General features: G+C 33.6%; 2 protein-coding genes across 2 annotated transcripts; both read right to left on the bottom strand.

The window, feature by feature from the left end:
• Positions 1-352: 352 nt before the first annotated feature.
• Positions 353-2,207, bottom strand: LOC132925053 (uncharacterized). Its single transcript, XM_060989481.1, has 3 exons — positions 2,074-2,207; positions 1,391-1,585; positions 353-654 (listed from the first exon to the last, which is right to left on the bottom strand). Exons 1-3 carry the CDS (start codon positions 2,156-2,158, stop codon positions 353-355), a joined length of 582 nt encoding a protein of 193 aa, XP_060845464.1. The 5' UTR covers positions 2,159-2,207.
• A 14,298-nt stretch (positions 2,208-16,505) lies between these two features.
• Positions 16,506-17,432, bottom strand: LOC132925052 (uncharacterized). The gene has a single exon (XM_060989479.1). It carries the CDS (start codon positions 17,430-17,432, stop codon positions 16,506-16,508), a length of 927 nt encoding a protein of 308 aa, XP_060845462.1.
• Between the last annotated feature and the right edge of the window lie 5,254 nt (positions 17,433-22,686).

Raw genomic sequence — 22,686 nt, 5'->3', positions numbered from 1 at the left:
TATTTCGAATACAGTTATGTCCTCGAAGCTCGAACCCATATACTTACCGATCGTTTTAATTATAGTATATTTATTTTTAAATGAATTTATTATTATTGTGCTTAGAAGATAAAAATTAATAACTCTACGTGCAATAAAAATAATATCTATAAATATAAATATATATTTGTAGTTAATTTACTATGATACAATAAATAATGTATATCAAAAAAATACATCCAGAGAATAGGTTTATTACGATAATAATGATCAATTACAAATATGTTAAATTACATAATATTTTATTAAATGGAATATTATAAGTTAAATAATTTTAAAAAAATGCATGATATACATATAGTACGATAAGGTATTACTTGAAGCGTCTACTCTCGTCATTTAAAGAATACGGTAAAAAGTAGATGTAAGTAAATCCCTCTTGTTCATACCCTGGATCATAGAAATTTTTGAGGATTGCTCTAAAGACAATCTGGCCGTTTTCATACACAAGCCCAGGGAATGCTGTCAAATCATTGTCTCGTCCTCTAGCACAACAAGTCAATCTGTTACTGTCACATGGATTGGGTATGGGTGGCTTTACACTATAGGACATTTTGCATATTTCATTGTACATGCAAATGCCCGGCGCACCGTTAGTCCTGGTGCATGGTTCAGCTATAAAAAAATAAAATAAATACCGTACATTAATATTATTAATGTATAAAATCTTGTAGTTCATTTCAATTGATCCGTGGCCAGACGATGAAAATATAATGACTATAGCGCCTATACCTATAAAAACCAATAACTATAATAATATTTGAAATAGGTATTTTATTAACTTTAATAAATGTATTTAGTAATTAAGTTATTTGACGGATAAATTTGCTTGAAAAATGTAATTCAATGTTTAATTTATTAAGATTTTCATATGCATATAAACAAATAACGAATTTAATGAACACTGTAGATATTTAAATTTAGAATTTCGATGAAATTTGTAAAATCTTGAAAATATTAAAATTATTTTGTGCTTAGAACTTCAAATTAAAAAATTAATAGATATATTATAAATTCTTAAAACTTCATTAAAATAAAAATTTACTGAAAAGACAAGCTAATTTTTTATATGCATTTTAAGTTCAAATTTTGATATATATATACAGTCGAGTCACGATAACTCGAAGTTGAGAAGAGATAAAAATTCGATTCGAAATATCTAACTCGAATTTATAATAATTTATATTTCCGGGGGAATAATAAAAAAATTGGAGTTGTCAAGTTTTTCCAGTTATCGCGACTCGGATATATTATGCGCTGATAAACCACAGAATAGAGGAGGTAAATAAATGTGTAGATTATCAATATTATGGTTACCGAATTCCACAAATTCTAACGTCGTGCAACTTACCGCATAAGTCTTCGCACATTTGTCTGGCTATAGGTAGTTCATAGTTTTCCGTGCAAGTGTGCCATCCATTCGGCGTATACAAAGGTCGGCACGCTCTAAGCTCCGTGTGATAGTACCACCCGGTAAATTTCCAGCCTTCGATATACGACTCTGAAGCATTACAATTTTTTGTAACTGGTCGATGACATCTGTGATCTTAAAAAAAAATCTAAATTAATAATACAGTTTATCAATACGTCTTTGGAAGTTAAGTTTAAACGATAATAGAAGTTCGTATATGAAATTTAAAATGCTATCGTTACCAGCCATCCATTAAATGTTGAAAAATACACATATTTTAGATAAATATTAAACGTTTGAGTTGAAACAACTAAACTGTTTATTTATTAATATGTATAATAAGTATAAACAATAATCGTACAAATGATGTACAAATCGTCATTGGCCGTCGCCCGTCAGCGAACGATAGACAGACAAACTATCAAACATAACACTATTCTAAAAGTGTACTCAAAAATATATAATTTTAATACGCATATCCTCAATAAAAAAAAAAAAGGAAGAAAGAACCATTATATTGATTTTCGTGTCTTTATTAGTATTGCGTGTAATATAGAGGTAGAATACTCGTATTCATTTAATTTTAAAATAAAATATAAATCGTAATAATTTTAATACGATACCTTTTCCTTGGCCGCTAGTGATCAGCAATATGACGACGAATGCCATCAGCCATACACTTAGGATATACTGTTTGGTAATAAACATCGTTCGACTTTTGCTTTGACGCAGTACCTATGGAATATTTGTAGTGGCGATTAACTGCGGGTAGTGCGTGTACTGCTGGAAGATTGTACGTGACTGACTGTGACAATTCGAATAGCGGTGGGCGGTCAATCTTATAACGGCCTATTGTGTAAGGGCGAGGATGCGCATACCGTATGTGAGAGAGTGCGTGCGTGTGTGTAGTGTCTAAGAAGATCTGCCAAAAATTATAAGTTATGTCAGCACTGCAGGTAGTTCAAAAAAAATTATCGATTTCACAACCAACCGAAGCATGCACTGTTCATCGCATCTTATACGAATTTCGTTTTTATTATTATTATTATTATTGTAATGTATATTGTATATATATGTGTATAATAAGTAATAACTGTTTTTGCAACTACAGCCGTGTAGGCGTAGCGAAGTATATCACGGAGCAACATTTTTAAGCTTAATATTTCTGATTATATAACTATATAAGTCAATGAAAAATCGAGTTATTTTTTAAATAATCGGCAAATACGCACATAAAGATTTTTTTTCATCCGTATTACCAATTATTAATTATTATTACCTATAAATAATTAATAAGTATTTTAATTTTTAGTGAATAGTTGTTGCAGTATAAATAGTACAATGATAAAAGGCTTTTTCGTTGTGTTTTGGTCCACACTATTGAAGCTTTATGAGTTGTTGGTTTTAGGTCCAGAGTTAAAAGGAAATCAAATTTGGGTCGTACAAAAAAAAAATAATTTAAAAGAAATGCTGCTGTTAAGTAGCACTGGTTAGGACAGATGTAAAGTTGACATGCCAGAAATATCTCAAATATCATCTTTAAACTAAAATCAGAAACCGAAAATATTATTATTTATTATCCATACGTTTTACGCTAAATGTTAGTATGAGAAATTCAAATTTAAGACCCCTAACTGTAAACTCTATTAATTTTTTATCAAAAGTATGTCAGATCTTAGTGACTAGCAAAAATTGTTCGATGTGAAAAATGTAAAGATATTTGAATTGGTATAAACAGGTCTATTTTACATCGGTCGGAGCATATATTTTATGTTTAAAATATTTTTAAATATATTCAACATAAAAAATTGACAAATTTATAAAAAGTACAATATTTATTCTCATCAAGAATTTGTTAAAATTGATAAAGTGCTCCGACCGATGCAAGGTAATCTTGATATCAACTCAAATATTTTTACATTTTTCAATTCGTACCCTTGTATAGAAGTATTTTAATTTGGGGAATTATTGATTCCACCGGCTACTGTTTATCTGCCCCTCCCCTTGTATGTATATTTTAAAATATATAGTTTTACTCTTACATAATATACTATATATATTAATAAAATGTATAAAATGATAATAATTATACAAATCAAAACTAAAATGTATATTTTAATTTCTAATTAATACGTGTATATGAATATATTATATTATTATGTAATATATATAATTAAATAATATATTATTTAATAAATAAATATATTATATTAAAATATGCATACAAGTGGGATGAGGAGACAGTAGCCGGCGGAATCGATATAATAATAATATAATAATAATATAATCGTATAATATACGCCCCTTAATTTTTGGCTACAAGTGCTACAACTCTTTTGCGCACATTTACCTTTTTTACAAAAAAATTTGGCTACTTGTGATAAAAATCCCTAGTATTAGAACTCGGTTATACCACATTTTCCTTCTCACTTTAATGGGACTGTCTTTCACTTTGAATTTGTATGAGTATATAAATTACTTGATGGATGTGTGGATGTGGTATATAGAATTGGCTATTCTAATGTTTATGGAAACTTTCTGCGCTATTCGTCGTCTTGGACTCTTGGGAATTTGGGATTACCATTTGGTTCACAAGTCCATAGATTGGTGAAAAATTGTTGTCAGAGTTAATATAATAGTATAATCTTCTAAAATATAATTTGAGAATAAGAAACTAACTGTATGAGATGCTAAGACGGAAAATCCAAAATAATATAATTTACACAATCGATTATAAGATTATATTGCTATCAAATATTTGATAATTTGTATTGCAGTGTGTGACGATGTATATACAATATGTGTGTGAACGTGTTGTTGCGCGCAAACGAGTAATCCGTTTTCAGGTAAACGAGTTGCAGCATAATTTTTGTCAGTGCGACGGCTATTTACGTACATTAATTATTGATTTTGAATATTTTGATCTATAATGACTTGAATGACATGTTCACACGTGTGTGTAATATTTTTAGTCGACCATGACAATAATTGTTTTCGTTATCGCTATTGTGAAGAATGACAATAAGTCAATAAATACGCATTATTGAGAAAATTGAAAATACTAAATAGATAGGTACCAGATTACTGATTATAATATTTTGAGCAATGAACAACACGATGTCTTACACGATCGTTGTTCTAAATGTACGTAATTGTCATAATCTCATAATTTTCAGCGGTTTTCGTGAATTGCATGTACTTTACCTAATTGTTTTAATGCTGCGTATCAAAAATGAATAGAAAAAATTATCTTGGTTTATTAGTTGTTACTAAATTTATTATTCAGGCCATATTTAACAACAAAATTAAAATTAAAATAAAAGAAATATATTAGTATTGAGAAAAGATAATTTATCCTAAAAGTTAAGTTGATTTGATTTATAACTGATTTTGAATTTTGTATTTTTGTACTTCTATTTTTTTTATATGTTGGCGCCGCCGCCGCCGATAGTACCATTATATCGGACAAATTAAAAGGTAGGCCGAATTCACGGGCTTTGCCGGTCGACCACACACACACACACACGAATATTAATTGTTATTTTTATTTGTATTATTTGTATTATATTTTTGTGAATTATTTTATTATATAATATGTAGACTACGGCGACGCGTTATCGGCCGCCGCCAACTCGCTGGTGCGCGGATAATTAGCACGGCCGCCGTAATTCGTCATTCGCTTTTTCGTATAATACGCTTTCGCATACCATTTCGAAATTAACTAAATAAAGCGAAGTGGTTAATCACCTGCAGGCACGAATTGCCAGTATTATTTTTTTATTATATTTAGCAAGGCGCGAATCGCCTAACCCTTATTATTATATTACGATTACCTATATTGAGTGAGCGCGAATCGCCGTCAGTTGTTTGATATTTTATAGGCGCAAATCGTCGTTTACTATATTATGTAATAACGTAAGAAGTTGATATATAATAAAGATGTGAGATTGATTCTTATTTTTAAATATCTGCTATATGTATATGATTTATTTATTTATTTATTAATATCAATTATCTACTTACGTTATTACATATATTATTAATATGCACCTTACCTGGTTTACTGGAACATCCGGTGACACAGATAGTATTGGATCACTGGGCGTATATATCCAAATAAAAACAATACTGACTTATTTATATAGGTATAATATGAACGGGTTTAATTGTCGCACGACGGAAGCGGACTCTGCAGGAGACGTTCAAAACACGGGTGCACATGCACTGGCGTGGGAGACGATTTTGGTCAAACCAGCCAGAGACGTAGGCGGCCCCGTCAAAGGCCTCCGCGTTTCCAAAGATCTGGCTTTATCCTTGGTTGCAGAGACCCTCATTGGGCAATCCCTTGTCTTTGTCGGCACACAGGAAAAGTCACACGCTCTGCGTTTTATTGTCACAGATACTTTATGGCGTTTCTGTGTGACCTCGTAATATAAATCATCCCCTTGATCACCGATAAAAGATTTTATTGAGGTTTACCGTTATCCGCGTGCGGCAACTCGACCGTTACTAATTTATTATTTAACTCTTTCTGAAATTGTTACATTTATATGATATGAGCGCATATCATCATTACAATTATATACCATATAGGCCAGGGGTCGGGAACCTTTTCGTAAGAAAGAGCCATTTTTTCAAAAAATTACAAAACTATGATATCCAGGGAGCCGCACAGGTTTGAACAACCTTTTTTTTAATTGCGGTGTATAAATTATTACTTTATTAGTACATATATAGTATAGAATAAAGATAGTATTATTATTTCATTGAGAAAATGGTAGGGAATAAAAACATAATAATACGTCTTAAATTTATAAAATATAGAAAAACTTTATTTATCACTATAATAACGCAGGAATAATATAATTTATATTTTACGGATCTCGATTGATAATTATTCAAAGAGCCGCAGGTTGCACGTTAAAGAGCCACATGCGGCTCAGGAGCCGCAGGTTCCCAACCTCTGATATAGGCGCAAATCGTCGTATTTTATTATTACATTTTATTTTTTGGCGCTAATCGCAACATTTTTTAATATTATATTTTATAGGCACTAATCGCCACCCTTTATTACTTATGCGTATACGCGAATCGTCTAACTTATTATATTGTTTATTTTATTGTTTGTGTGTGTGAAATTATTTATATAGACTAAATTAGGTAGCAGCTGGTCAGCCGAGCACCGACAATTTGTGAGTTTTTCCTAAATTATTATTTTATTTATATTTTTTAAAGTTGTGCCAATTGAAATTGTATTATACATAATTATTATTAATACTTAGCTGTATAATATTATTATTTATTATTTGGTTGTGCCGAACCGGCAACTATTATATTATTATTTAACCTGTTGGGCCAAAAGGGCCGTAGTTACCTTTATTATTATTATACAAAATATATATTTTTTATTAACTGCATTTGAGTTACCATCAATTTAATCAGAGTTACCTATTTGTCCTTAGTTTTTAAGATTACACACACACAAATATACACACATACACACACCACCCACACACTAGCACTCGCAGGTTTTGCTCGGCGACCCTGTCCAACTCCTGTTGAGTACTATAAACAGTATAAACACATAATATACACATTTACACAAGTCGGTCGGTGTGTGAGTGCAGCGCACGAATTAGCTAGGTAACCGGGCGCGCGTATTAATACCTTACGCTCCCGGCCCGTACATATAAGATAAAGGATAATATAACATATAACTAACTTATGCTTCGTAGCGTAAAATTCTGCCTTTAATTAGTTGTACTACTGCAGTTTGTCATGATCAGTGATTACCAGTAAGTGAATATATTATGTTATTAGGTACCTACCTACAGTTTATTCTTTATTTATAGATTTTGAGTGAAGTGAACTGTGAAGGTACAGCAGGTTTACAATAATGTGTATTTTATTTTTTTAATTATCGTGTTTTTGGATAAAATCTTAGAGATTTTAGTCTACCGCGATTACTTAATTTATTGTTTTATATACACATTACACAATGTCACAATAACTTTTCAAAATAGTATAGCCAGTCTGTATTATATAAATATTAATTTATGTGTTAAATTTGAATTCAATCATAAAAATCATTGTATACTAACGATTCTGAGCTAAGACGGTTCGATAACTAATTGGTACAATAATATTTTTAAAAATATAATACGTATTAAAAGTTTTTTCGTTTTCTTTGTTAGCCTGATAATACATTTCAATAATATAGTATAAAGTAATTTGCTCTTTTATAAGAACTTAAATCAGAGAACTTACTAATTTACAATTATTATTTTTTTTAATGCCATTTTTGGATGTTAACTATGATAAACTTGATATACGTAGTACGTTGTAAATATAATTTCACTTTTTTTTACAATTTTAGTTTAAGTTGGTCATTCTGCATTCAATCTACGGATTTTTAAATGTTATATGGTTGTAGTCGTTAGAAATCGACATTATTTGTACAATGTATGCCATCCGATAGTCGATACCTACAGCGCCGACAACCAACTTATGGCCTGTCATGATAAATGGTTTTGGGGTTCAATATAATAGAATTGTACATACATATTTTTCGTGTACAACTACATTATATTACAAGAGGATGGGTATTATGAAACGGGTCACTATTATATATGGCACTGTTATTATGTTAATACTGGTTGTGTTATGTTACTTGACCCATATATTCGTATTGTATTTTATTAAGTTTTTATTTTCTTTGTGCACATACCTACCACCTACGTCGATCTACTGATTCTTATTCTGTAGAATTCTTAATGTATATGTGTCACACCACTCACACCCGCATGTGTATAAGTACGTAACATAGCAAATTTACTTAGATGACATTTAGCATTTAACTCATTTAGTTTAATTTTAATAATTAGAGTGATCCGACCTATTATAAAACTGGATGGTAAAAACATTATCTGTAATTGTGTGTTGGATTTTAACGATTATTTAGTTTTTAAGTAAATTATGTGCATTTTTAATTTACGCTATATTATATACGCATAACTTGCTAAAAATTAAGCTATCGTAAAAAACTTACATAAAAACATATATAATGTTTTTACCATCAAGTTTCATAATAGGTTGAATCACTCTAATTTTTAAACTGACGGTGCTAAACGTGATCTGTTGAACGTAAGTTTGCTATGTTGCTAGTAAGACGGTGACATTGGTGACAACACATGCGGGCGTTCGGTGTTACGCAAATTTTGGTATCAGGATCACATCTGTAAAATGCAATATGGTATAACGTCAACCACTGTATAAGTGGTTGTCTGTAATTCACAATGACTTTAACGCAATGTTCGATTTAAATAGGATAAATGCGATATTTTAATTTTCAAGCGCCGAATTATATTTTATTAAGTTTTTATTTTCGTTTATAAATTATAATTTATATACATTACAATGACTTTTCTGAAAGGAATCGACGGTGGTAGATTTTGCTGTCTCTGCAGTATATTATTTATTATATAAGTGTAAAATAAAAATTTACGCATACCTATTACCTACCACCCTGCACGGCCGATCTACTGATTCTTATTCTGTAGACCGGGATGATCGTTCTCTGCATATATCTTACATATGTTATGCGTGTGGTCCTGGTACCGAATATAGCGTTTTAAGTCACCCTCCTAAATAACATCATCTATATAGTTATATTAGCAGTGTAGTCTGACCGATTGACCACTACAATCCATTCGTAAAGGGTATTTGGAAGGTGCAGTGGTTTAAAATAAATCGCACTCGTTCTATTCACAAAGGACAATGATGCGTTAAAGTCATTGTAAACCACAGGCGGCACCGAGATGGTTGACCGGCTGACAAGATAAATATCCAATAATGTATGAGATCCTGGTATTGAGTTTTGCGATTTTTGTCACCCTCCTATATAACACCACCTATACAGCATAGGCGTGTCCCGATCTTTGACGCAGAGTGTGCAACCTGGTGCGTACCCATGGGGCTAAGGGGCTTTAGCCCCCTTTTTTGAACAATCTTTCTTAATTCATGGTGTCACCTGAAATCGCAGAGTGTGCAGGTGCATACTCTGCACCCCCCGTGGACACGCCTATGCCTATACAGGTATATTAGCAGTATAATCTGATCGATTGGCCACTATAATAATATTTTAGTATACGACAATTGGAAGGTACCTGAAAAGAAATGCAGCTGTTCCCGTAGTAAAATACGTGTATTTGGTATATAGTTGTTTAGAAAAATAAAATATTTAAATTTAATAATAATTTTTAGTGACGTAAAAATGTATTCCAATTTAGAATACAGTCATACAGAATAATATTTACAGTGACGGTTATAAGTGTACAAAGTTAGAGTTAATAAACCAAATAGATTTTTGTACCTATTATTAATGATAGTAATTTGGTGGATAGATAAATAAAAAAAAATAAGTGATTTGCTCACACAGTCAGTAGAGTAGCTATTTAGGTATATTTATAATTAAAACAAACTCATCGATCAGCAAACACGAATATAATATAATTTATAACGTGGTGATTCGTTCGCAAGGATACAGGTATAATAACTTAAATGGAGACTACACGGTGGCACACAATGTAATCATATTTTTAAAAAATGCGTGATACAAATAATAAAATTAAACAATGATGAGTATTGTGTATAATATTATACAGTGGCGTGGCAAACTAAAAATTTTCCAGAGACAAGTTACAAATACCCCATGTACTCATTCACCACTATTATTGCGGAAGGTAGAGGGAGTGGGGCTTTAAAAAAAATCCTGTAAAGTATCTTTTAAATGTTTAATTAATTAATGCATAAATGCATTATAATATAATACAACTTATTATATTATTTCAGATCATTATTGACTACCTATTTAGTATATCATATTACACTTTCAACTAGTGACCCAACGACCACCACCTACTCCCCTTTTCAAAAAATCTCAGAGGCAATTATATAATATTATTATGTATACAACTACATACATATTGGTATATTCTGTGTACATACGAATATAGATATAACTTTTATCATTATAATTAATTTATATCGGTATTGATTTGTAATCGTTAATATTTATAATTAAACCTACACCGTTTATCATTTAAACCAATTTAACATTTATTTGATCTAATAAATCAATAAATTGTATGTTCAACACATTTATTGAATATTATATTTAAAAGCATCCCGTTCACCGTTGGCACGTGTAGCCTATCCAGAGTGTATACTTATAATAGAAAATACATTAAGATTATCTAAAATAAATTCTAAAATGTAACAATTTCAGAAAATAATTAATACGTAAATGTAAATATACTGGGTAATTCATTTATTCAACAACATTCATTATTTCAAAGCTATTAACATTTTTGAGAAATATTTTTTTTATTTGATTTCTAATCGAAGTTAAACAACATGTTTTCTAAAAAAAAAATATATTTTTTATTATATTTTGTCTTTATTTTTAAAGTTTTTATTATTTTGAATGGAAAATTCATTTTTGATTTCATATTCTGAAGTAGAATATTCTTTGAATTATTTCGATACATAAAAATCGAAATTTGATTGTTTAGTTTATGAGATAACTAGTTAAGTTATACCTAACTATATATAACTAGATCAATTTATTTTATCCGAAAAAACCGCCTATGTTAAAGATTGAAAGAAAGCTTCTTTACTGAAACGATAGCTATTAACTATGACTTTTTTTTTTTAATATTAATTATTATCATTACAAAGCGTATTAATTTATCAACACTTTTGAATAGGCCAAAATTTGTTATCAATCATTAGACAAAAAAACTAATAAAACTGTTTCATTAGAAATCATTATTTTATACATGAATCTAATTTCATCAAATTTTTAACTTCAGGCACTCATAAAAAACATTTATATAAATTTTACTTTTTAATTCCAGTAATAACTAAACATAATATGAGGAAACTTGTATTAATTTTTTGGGATTTTTCACAAAGTAAAAAAAAAATTTTTTTATTCACACATAATAAAAATGAAATGAAATATGTAAAATGTCTAATATTTAATATTGGTTCATTTCATGTACAGTTCTTTATAAAATGGTTAATGCCATTTATTCGAGATTTATATTTTATTCGATACAAAAATAAGTAGAAAATATTAACTTTTATCAATGTTTAGTAATCATATATATTTTATAATTATACAAAAATCTCTGTGACTCAAAAATCTACAGAATGATAAACTATAAAAATTATAATGCATGTGGTAGACATATGTTTATAAATATAACGGATTCGATTCGAAGAAACAATATTTAATGTTTCGATTCCGGTTGTATAATTTAAACAATAATTTGTATTTTTAAACCAATATTGAATAAAAAAATAATCATTTTATCTTTATAGTTCATAGGAATGATTTTTTTCCAATCTGACCATAATAGTTTGTTCAAGGTTAAATGTAAAATTAATTAATTATGTCTCAATAAATAATACATACATTGATAAACGGTAATAGGAAAATAGTCGGTTTATTTGTGTTGCACGGTTTTTCATAATTATGCGAACATTGTCGTACATTGTCCAAATTATATTTTATTTGATACAAAAATGAGTAGACAATAATATTAGCTTTAAACAGTGTTTACAAATTTAATATTATTTATAAGTTATTTTAATTTGTATTTATGAACTATTGGTAATAAACTAATAAATAATACGAGTATTATCTAAAATGTGTATAATTTTGCATAAGAATATCAAAAGTACCTAAAGGAAAATATTTATTATTTAAAGTATAATTTTTTAAATATTCTCGATTTTTAATATATTCTTAAAATATAATTACATTAGCAATTTTAGCAATTACAAATTAAAGTTTGGTAAAAATGGAGAATATAAACTATTGATTTTTATAATTGAAAATAAAAACATTTTTAAATTGTCTATATATTTACTCAAAAACTTAAAACTTATTTCTAAACAGTGTGTCTATGTATATTTTTTAAATTTGTTAACAAACATACGATAAAGTATGTGAGATCTTGAATTCAATTTTGACCCAGTAACAAAATTGTATATAGAAGCTTATACAGAGTGATTCTTTTATCATAATTCATTGTACCTATAATCAAAATTTAAAAAAGTGTTGACTTTTTTCAATTTTTTTTTCAAAAATTTTAGTTTTATGCTTTTCTCAACTATATAACATTTTTATTTTTTTCTCTCTTATATTCAATAGTGAAACTACTATCAACTTTTGATTTTCAAATGACAACCTATATTTTAAATATTACGAAATGATAAGGCTATTTTTTATGAATTTAAACGTTAATATTATTTTTTTTCATTTAACCGTCCGCGACTTATAGCTGCTTAAAGTTGGATGGTTTGAGTTTTTCAGGTGTTAGACCCAATGGTTATTACAGCTGTGAAGTGTTGAGTAGAACATAATTATTATGAGGAATTGTAAGTTTCTGCACGAGAGTAACAGGTAAAGAATTACATACGTTAATTCCTACATAATATATGGTGTATAAAAGTTCCTACACGTAATAAAGATACGTATGTAAGTTCTTACACGGCGAAAGACAGGTACTATGTAAAAAAAATATACTAAATTTTATATAATATTATAAGTTATCAAACTGATGATAATGTCTTAAAAATGAAAATATTATTGTACATTTCATTTTCATACATTTTAATTAAATAATTATAGTATATAAGTTATCAAACTGATGATATTGAAATAATATATCATTTAGAAGATTACTTATTTAGAACCTACGGTGGTAGATTTTGCTGTCTCTGCAGTATATTATTTATTATATAAGTGTAAAATAAAAATTTACATATACCAGCTATTACCTACCACCCTGCTCGGCCGATCTACCGATATTCTTATTCTGTAGACCGGGATGATCGTTCTGCATATCTTACATATCTTGTGGTCCTGGTACCGAATATAGCGTTTTAAGTCACCCTCCTAAATAACATCATCTATATAGTTATATTAGCAGTATAGCCTGACCGATTGACCACTACAATCCATTCGTAAACGGTACTTGGTTCTATTCACAAAGGACAATAATGCTTTAGTGTGGGTGTTGTGAAGCTGTAGGCGATCTGGGGAATTTTCCCCTACAATACCACACAACACGAACGGCTAATAAAACGCTCGTAGAAGCGGTTAGGAAAGTGGCACGAGGTCGTGTGGAGTCCAATAAATAACTTGACTCGCAAAAGTTGTTGAGCGTCGTTCGACGATACAGACGTTTATTACACGGCAGAAAACAAAATTAAATTAGAACACTGTGGTACAATTGGTACAATGTCGGAACCGACGTAAAACGTATTTCGCGTTATGGAGGCGTGGGGTCGTTACGTGCGGTCGTACGAGTCGGACGAAACGTTACGTAAAAGTGGAGCTCGTACGTTGCGATTCGGGCGCAAGAAAAAGAGTGTTGGAGGTGATGACCGCCGGAGCCGTCGAAACTACGTCGAGCGCGTCGTGCGCGGTAGAGTGAGGGGGGAGACATGAAAACAGGTGGACAACACGGTAATAATAATACAATAATACTGCCGTACGGCATACAAAAATATAATACAATTTAGTTAATAATACAATAATTTAGGGCGTGCGTAGTGGCGGTTTTCAGATATCGCCACATTACTCCCCCTCGGAAAGAGAAAAAAAAAAAGGAAAACGGTGCGCGTCGGGTACGCCGAAACGCGCTATCCAGTTTGTCGTAAGCAAACGCGCGACTGCATGGGCGGAAATGTTTTCGATCGGCCATGCTTCGGGCCAGCGTGTAAATCTGTCGACGACGGTGAGTAAATACTTAAACCCGTTGGACGGCGGCAACGGGCCGACTAGGTCGACGTGAATGTGACCGAAACGGCGCTCGGGCGGGGCGAACCGAGTGATCGACAATGACGTGTGTTTATTTACCTTGGCTCGTTGACATGGTTCGCAGCATCGTGTCCACCGTGTGATTTCCCGGTCCATATCCGTCCAGCAATATCGAGATTTGATGAGTCGCAGTGTCGCGCGACATCCGCCGTGAGCCTGTCCGTGTAGCGCGTTGAAAACCAGGCGGCGGTGTTTGGCCGGCACGTACATACGGGCGTTACCTGTTGAATAGTCGGCGTAAAGGACTCCGTCGGGCGTTGTGCGTGGTAGAAGTTGAAGTGAACTCGCCGAATTGTCCGTGATGATGCGTTGCAGCTGCGGGTCGTTGGCCTGATCGCGTGCCCATTGATGTAAGGACGGTAATTCTGTTGATTCGGCGATCTCGATTCTCGATAGTGCGTCGGAAACTACGTTGTCCTTCCCTTGTACGTATTCGACGCCGTGTAAAAATTGCGATAAGAACGAGATTTGGCGTACCTGTCGGTCGATAATTTTTTCGGTTTTGAGCGTGAACATGTATGTGAGCGGCTTGTGGTCGGTGCGGAGTGTCGTGATTCGTCCTTCGATCATGTGTACGAAATGACGCGTTCCCAAGTACGCGGCGAGGAGCTCCCTGTCGTACGTGCTGTATTTCTGCTCGGCAGTTTTTTTTAGAAAAATCCGAGTGGTTGCCACTGGTTGTTGACGCATTGTTCGAGCACTGCGCCTACGGTGATATTCGACGTGTCGGTGTTGAGCCGTAACGCGGAGTCCGGGCGAGTGAGTTGCGCGGTACCCACGAGGGCTCGACGGCAGGTGTCGAAACAGGCGCGTGTTGCATCTGACCACTGCAGCGGGCCGTTTCGTTTTTTGATTTCGGCGGCGAGGTCGTAGAGCGGTGCTTGTAGTTCAGCGACTTTAGGTATGAAGCGGTGGTAAGAGTTCAACGTGTCCAGAAAGCGTTGTAATTCTTTCTTTGTATTTGGCCGCGTCCACTCGTGTATCGCTGCAACGCGTTCGGCGTTCGGTTGACACGAGTCCTTATCGATGACGTGTCCGTGGAAAGGCATGGTGTCGGTTGCGAAAACGCACTTCGCGGGGTTTATTGCGATGCCGTGTTTTTGGAAGCGTTCGAGTACGGTGCGGACATGTCTGATGTGCTCGTCCGGGTCGCGTGACGTAATCAGTACGTTGTCGATGTACGCGAACACGAAATCTAACCCGCGTAAAATGTCGTTTATCACTCGTTGGAAAGTTTGCGCGGCGTTACGTAAGCCGAAACACATTACAGGAAATTCGAAGAGACCGAACGGTGTCGTGACAGCGGTTTTATGCATATCTTGTGGCGCGATCGGTACTTGGTGATACGCGCGAACGAGGTCGAGTTTCGTAAAAATGGTTTTTCCGACTAAATTCGCGGTGAAATCGTGTAGGTGCGGGAGCGGATGACGGTCGGCGATTGTCACGGCGTTAAGTCGACGGTAGTCTCCGCACGGTCGAAAGGTGCCGTCCTTTTTAGCAACGAGAAGCAACGGGCTGGCCCACGCGCTCGACGATGGTCGACAAATACCCTTTTGTCGCATATATTCGAACTCCGTACGTGCTACTTGGAGGCGATCGAGCGGTAATCGTCGTGGCCGTGCGAACAGCGGCGGTCCTGTCGTATGAAGCTCGTGTACGACATCATGCAAAAATTTGGTTGGAACTGGCGATTCGCGAGTGACTTCGGGGTAGTCGAGCAGTAATGATGTCCACTTCGATGGTCGAGCCACAGCGCAGATTGAGGTGTCTGGCGTGTCCGCGGCGGAAATTGCTTTCACGGAGGATTTTTGTGTGAGGTCGACTAGACGATTGTGCCGTATGTCTACCAATAGCCCGAAGTAGTGGAGAAAATCTGCTCCTATGATCGGTCGAGCTACGTCTGCCATTTCGAAAGTCCAGGCGAAAAGTCGTTTGAGACCTAGGTCGAGCTGTAGTTGTTTGGGCCCGTAGGTTTTTATTCGTATGCTGTTGGCGGCTACCAGTTTGATGTCGGTATGAGATTGAGTGGAAAATGCGTCGGGTGGGATCACCGAAATTTCCGCGCCGGAGTCAATAAGAAATCGACGTCCGGAACGGGTGTCGTTGACGAAGAGTCGGTGAGCGGTTCGAGCGGCGAGGTGTTGTTCGAACACCGCCGCCTTACGGATTTTTCAACGTAGCGGGCACAAAAGTGCAAGGGTCGCGGCACTTCCGCGCGTCAGGGCCGTAGCGCCCGTGATAATAACACCAGCCGGCCGTCGTGGTGTTGCTGCGTGTGGGCGCTGGTGGCTGTGGAGCGTCGCGTGCTGGGTGGTTCGAGGTAAGTGTTGCGACTTGTGCGCTTAGCGTGTGAATAGCGCTCTCGAGCGCGTTGAATCGTGCGTCGATGTTGTTGTTCGCGGCGGCGACTTCCCGAGCCTCTTCCGGCTCTAGTACGCCTGATGGTGGGAAAACCGCGGCGATGCGGAACCTGGGTGTTGCGTTGACGGCGGCCAACTCTGTGCCTCCACGAGCTGCCTCCATGACGCGGTCTGCGCGTTCGGCAAGAGCGTCCAGCGGGCCGGAGAGTCCGGCGATGACGGTGCGAACGGCTGGGGGGAGCTCTTGCATCCAGAATTGCTCCAGCGACGCGTCGTCCATATCGTCCGGATAGACGTCTCGCATGTCACGCAGCAGGCGCGATGGCGTGCGATCGCCCATACCACCCGGCTGCATAATGGATTGGAAACGCGTGGCGCGGGGGACGGTATACGTGCTGATGAGCCTCGCGCGTAAGGCGTCATACTTGGCGTCTTCGCCCAAAATGTCGGACACTGCGCGAATGCCGTCTTCGTCGAGCGATGCGAGAACATGGTTGACGCGTGATAGATCGCTGCGAATTCGGCTTGAGTGGAAAACAGCATCCGCGTGTGTAAACCACTGTTGCGGGGAGTGGTGCCAGAAACCGGGCAGACGCACGTGTGTGACGGCGGCCAACTCTGTGGACGACGGCAACAACGTGGTCGCGGTTTGCACCGTGATGCTCGGTTCAGCTTTTGTCGACGCGGTCGAGCTCGTCGTAACCTTTACTACACCGTCTTCTGACATCGTGGCGATTAATAAACGACGTAAAACGTATTTCGCGTTATGGAGGCGTGGGGTCGTACGAGTCGGACGAAACGTTACGTAAAAGTGGAGCGCGTACGTTGCGATTCGGGCGCAAGAAAAAGAGTGTTGGAGGTGATGACCGCCGGAGCCGTCGAAACTACGTCGAGCGCGTCGTGCGCGGTAGAGTGAGGGGGGGGAGACATGAAAACAGGTGGACAACACGGTAATAATAATACAATAATACTGCCGTACGGCATACAAAAATATAATACAATTTAGTTAACAAAAATATAATACAATAATTTAGGGCGCGCGTAGTGGCGGTGCTCCGATATCGCCACAATGCGTTAAAGTCATTGTAAACCACAGTCGGCCCCGAGATGGTTGACCGGCTGCCAAGACAAATATCCTATGTATGTGATCCTGGTATTGAGTTTTGCGATTTTAGTCACCCTCGTATATAACCACCTATAATATAGTTATATTAGCAGTATAATCTGACCGATTGGCCGATACAATAATTTAGTATACGATAATCGGAAGGTGCCCGAACACCAAATTTAAAAGAAAATTTCAGCTATTCACGTAGAAAAATACGTGTATTTACACGTTGGTATATAGTTGTTTAAAAAAAAAATAAAAGATTTAAAACAATTGACGACTGTGTATAACAACTTTTGAGATTAGCAGACAAATAAGCAATATATTATAAATAAAATAATAATAATAATAATAATTTTTATTGATGTAAAAATGTATTCCAATTTACAATATAGATAATATTTACATGACGGTAGTATAAAGTCAGAGTTAATAAAACAAATATATTTTTGTATTATTAATGATTACGGTATTTGGAGGTGTCCGGTATTTATTTATTTATCATTTATTGCTATTATCGTTATAAAATCCTAAGGTAAAAAGATAAAAAATATTGTCAATTGATAATATAAAAATTAAAACTAACATAATATATTAAAAAAATCAGTTATTTTAGATTGTTTCGTATTTTGACGCGAAGTCATTTTGTATGTTGATGCATTTTATAATTCCACAAAGTTACGATAGAAATGATTAAAATCAAACGTTAAAATGCCATAAATGTGTCTGTTATTAAGAGGTTTTCTTATAGAAAAGTAGTAAAAATGTCCCCGTTTCCCAAAAAATGTCCGCTATTTAGAGGTGTCTGTTACGGGAGGTTTCACTGAATAATATAATCTATAACGTGGTGATTCGCTCACAAGGACATAGGTATAATAATTTAAATGGAGCCCATCTATAATATAATCATATCCTTAAAAAATGCGGGATCCAAATAATAAATTTAAACAATAATTATGAATTGATGAGTATTGAGTATAATATAATATAATATAATATATACAAATACAACATATGAATACGGATAAAATAAGAGAGATGAGATAAAACTCATTATATTTAACTTATATCGGTATTGATTTGTAACCGTTCATATTTATAATTATTTATACACCGTTTATCATTTAAACCAATTTAACATTTATTTGATCTAATAAATCAATAAATTGTTTGTATGTTCAACACATTTATTGAATATTATATTTTAAAGCATCCCGTTGGAACGTGTAGTATCACTAGTGAATACTTATAATAGAAAATACATTTATTTAATGAGATTATCTAAAATAAATTCGAAAATGTAAAATTTTAAGAAAATAATTAATACGTAAATGTGAATGTACTGGATAATTTATTTATTCAACAGCATTCATTATTTCAAAGCTTTTACCGTTTTTGTGAAATTTCTAATCAAAATTAAACAAATTGCTTTCTAAAATATATACACACATATATATATATATATATATATTGTCTTTATTTTTAAAGTTTTTATTATTTTGAATGAAACATTCATTTTTGATTTCATATTCTGAAGTAGAGTAATTTTTGAATAATTTCGATACATAAAAATCGAAATTCGATTATTTAGTTTATGAGATACCTAGTTAAGTACCTAACAAGTTTACTAACTAGATCAATTTATTTTAATATTTTACCCAAAATAGCCCCCTATGGCCCTATGCATAAGTGCAACTGGAGTTTTATTTCTGGGTAGGCTAAATTTATATTATACACATATTTATATCATGCATCATATTTATAATATACATTATACATAACTATATTCACTAGTATTAATTATTGACACTAACAAAAACTGGGCGGGCTTAGTAAGTTGCGCCTATGCCCCTATGTTAAAGATTGAAAGAAAGTTTCTTTACTGAAACGAACGATTACTACTGACTTTTTTTTTTTAATAATAATTATCATTACAAAGTGTATTAATTTTTTAAAATTTTGATTGAGCAGAAATTTGTTATCGATCATTAGACAAAAAAAAAACTAATAAAACTGTTTCATTTTATGAAACGTCCATTGTATCAGGGGGGAAAGGTACGGAAGAAAGATTCGTATAAGATAGGCTAATATTTCATATCGATTTATTCGTGTTACACAGTTTACACGGTTCTTTATAATTATAATGTATGGACAATGCCGTTTATTACCTTTTGGCTTTTTTTTATTATCATTCTCCTTGTTATTATTATAATTATCTTATTCTTATAATAACTTTTATTGAAATTGTGCGTTCATCGGTGATTGCACTATTGAGGTTTCTTGACTTCGTGTCATCTGTCACAGAACACGAGACCAGTTGGGTTTAATCGCTAATGAACCAGATATAAAAAGCCCGGCGAAACGACCAGCATTGACATTCATTGTCTTTCCTCCGTCGTATCGTAGCAAGACCCACCCCGGGCAGACTTGCGCGATTAGGAAAGGCAGCCTTTACTGTAAACTAATCTACTCTACACCATTAAATATCAAATAAAATAAATAAAACTTATATTTTATTCTTTTAAATTTCGTAAACGCCTTTAAGCCAGTGGCCAGTCGCCAGTATATATATCAGGGTTTGGTCATTTGGACTTAGAATAATTTTCGATTAAAAAACGCACATATTGTTTTATTATTAAATAGTGTATTTATTCCGATCCATTCAAGGATTTATTTTTATTTATCACAAAAATAGTTGGCTTATTAACATTTTTATTTTTATATTATAATATAATTTTCGATATTAAGTATTGTATTGTTTACTGCGCAGTACAATATTTAAACAACCACTAATAACGCTATTCTTAACTTTGAAACTGCAGGTATATATTTTTTGTCAAAAAGAATCTTTGATTTTTAGCATATTATGTTGCTTGCACACTATATTGCTTGTATTATTAAATAGTGATTTTATTCATATCTATATTCATACTTATTCGCAGCTCTAACATTTCCTTAGCTCAAGTTCTGGAATGCACAAACAAAATTCTACCGTGGCCTATGTATAAGTCGGGCACCGTTCGGACAGTGCATCAGTATTTGGTGTGTTTTGTTTGCGTGAACACTGAACACCGATCGTCACATCTGTATTAAATATTTGCGTTGCATATTTTATTTCTTTTTATTCACGTATTATGCGACATACAGTCACTCTTAGGAATACATTATTCGTAAGTGTTTAATTATTATGTTTCACAAACAGAACGTATATTCGTAAAAACTCGTTTCCCTGTGCGTCATCGTCATTTTCGACATGCGCGGAGCCAGGGCCGGATTTACTTAAAAGGCTCCCCTAGGCTAATAAAAAACAAACGCCCCTATTCCTTGGAACATCATTTATTCAATAAGAGTTGAGAGTCCCTCTCCTTATTAATTTACCAATTTTATGGTTATACAAAAATGTATAATGATTAAATTAAAAATTTTCAGTCAACAATACAAATGAACAATAATTGATATTTTCGACTAACCAGTAGAGTTTTTGTACTGAAAACGACACTATAGTTCCAAAGAAATAATTGGTCTAACCACCAATCCCTTTTTCAATGTATTTACTTTTCTCTCACATAATGACTCGCAAAAATTTAAATATGACATTATTATTTCTCTAGTTATATTTTTAAATTTTATATTTATTTCATATTCCATACGATTTTCACCACCGTGCCCAATAGATAAATGTATTTCATGTAAAATTTTAAATAACTCTTCATTATAAGCATATAATTTTACACAATTACCTTCTACAGTTACCTACTGGCATAATTAATTTTTCTTCTCCTAATACTGTTATTACGTCATATTTTTCATTAATTTTTAATTGATTTTCTTCTCTAGCTTCAGTTGTTTTAAATAATTAATTATTTCATAATATTTAGATTTACTAATACAAGTACTGTTAATATTTTTCGTTTCGATAACTTTGTTCAAATGTTCGTAAAATTTGGATTCCATTTTTAAAACATGACAAAGTACAAAGTAATGAAGTATATAGTGTCGTTTATAAAAATAAAATGATGTACATACTTGTTAATTTGTTTTGTTATACCGTCAAAATATTTGTAATATTATATGATACAATAAAATTAATAATCATTGTTTTTAAAAAAAATCAATACTATAAATAGGTTATAATTATAACTTATAATAATAATAAAAAATAATATTAGTTGGTTAAAAAAAAAATTCGTGATTTACATTAACCGGGCAGTGTATACATTGCCCGGTATTCCACATTGCTCGTAACATAATATATATTTACAATAGCGAATTAATTTATAATAATTAACATTATTCATTACTAATATTTAAGTTCAACTATATAAATTCTCGTAAATTAAATTTGCAGATAGTATTTATATTATAGTATTTACAAAAAAAAAAAAAATTTCACCATCCACGGCTTAGCGCCGCCCAAGTCGTGGCGCCCTTAGGCTATAGCCTAGGTAGCCTAGTCCTAAATCTGGCCCTGCGGCGGAGCTACGGCGGGTTACGTTCCGCAGAAATGACGGGTCGCGCGTACGTCGGATCTAGTGAGCAGATGGCACAGTTCCAGACGTTCCAGTGACTCGTCAGTCCCGCGTTACGGGTGCATCGTTATCGTTTGAACTGCCTGTCTCGTGTGCCGCTATAATGAACTGACAACCGTGCGATTCGATTCTGATCCGATTATTCGGTGGCTGCGACTTCGTTGAATGACATACGAATCTGTTCGAAACAATATGTGTACAATATGTACACATTACAAAAACGTTACTCAGTGTTTGTAACTTATAATAATTTTCTATTATACTAAATTTTTTTTTTGGTACTACATTTATATCCACGTTAATTTAGTTAGGTTTATTGTTTATAAGCACCTATTATTTTTTTC

Source organism: Rhopalosiphum padi, chromosome 3 (assembly GCF_020882245.1).
Source record: "Rhopalosiphum padi isolate XX-2018 chromosome 3, ASM2088224v1, whole genome shotgun sequence".
Taxonomy (NCBI): domain Eukaryota; kingdom Metazoa; phylum Arthropoda; class Insecta; order Hemiptera; family Aphididae; genus Rhopalosiphum; species Rhopalosiphum padi.
The sequence above is the reverse complement of the archived record's forward strand: the minus strand, read 5'-3'. Positions and strand labels throughout refer to the sequence as shown.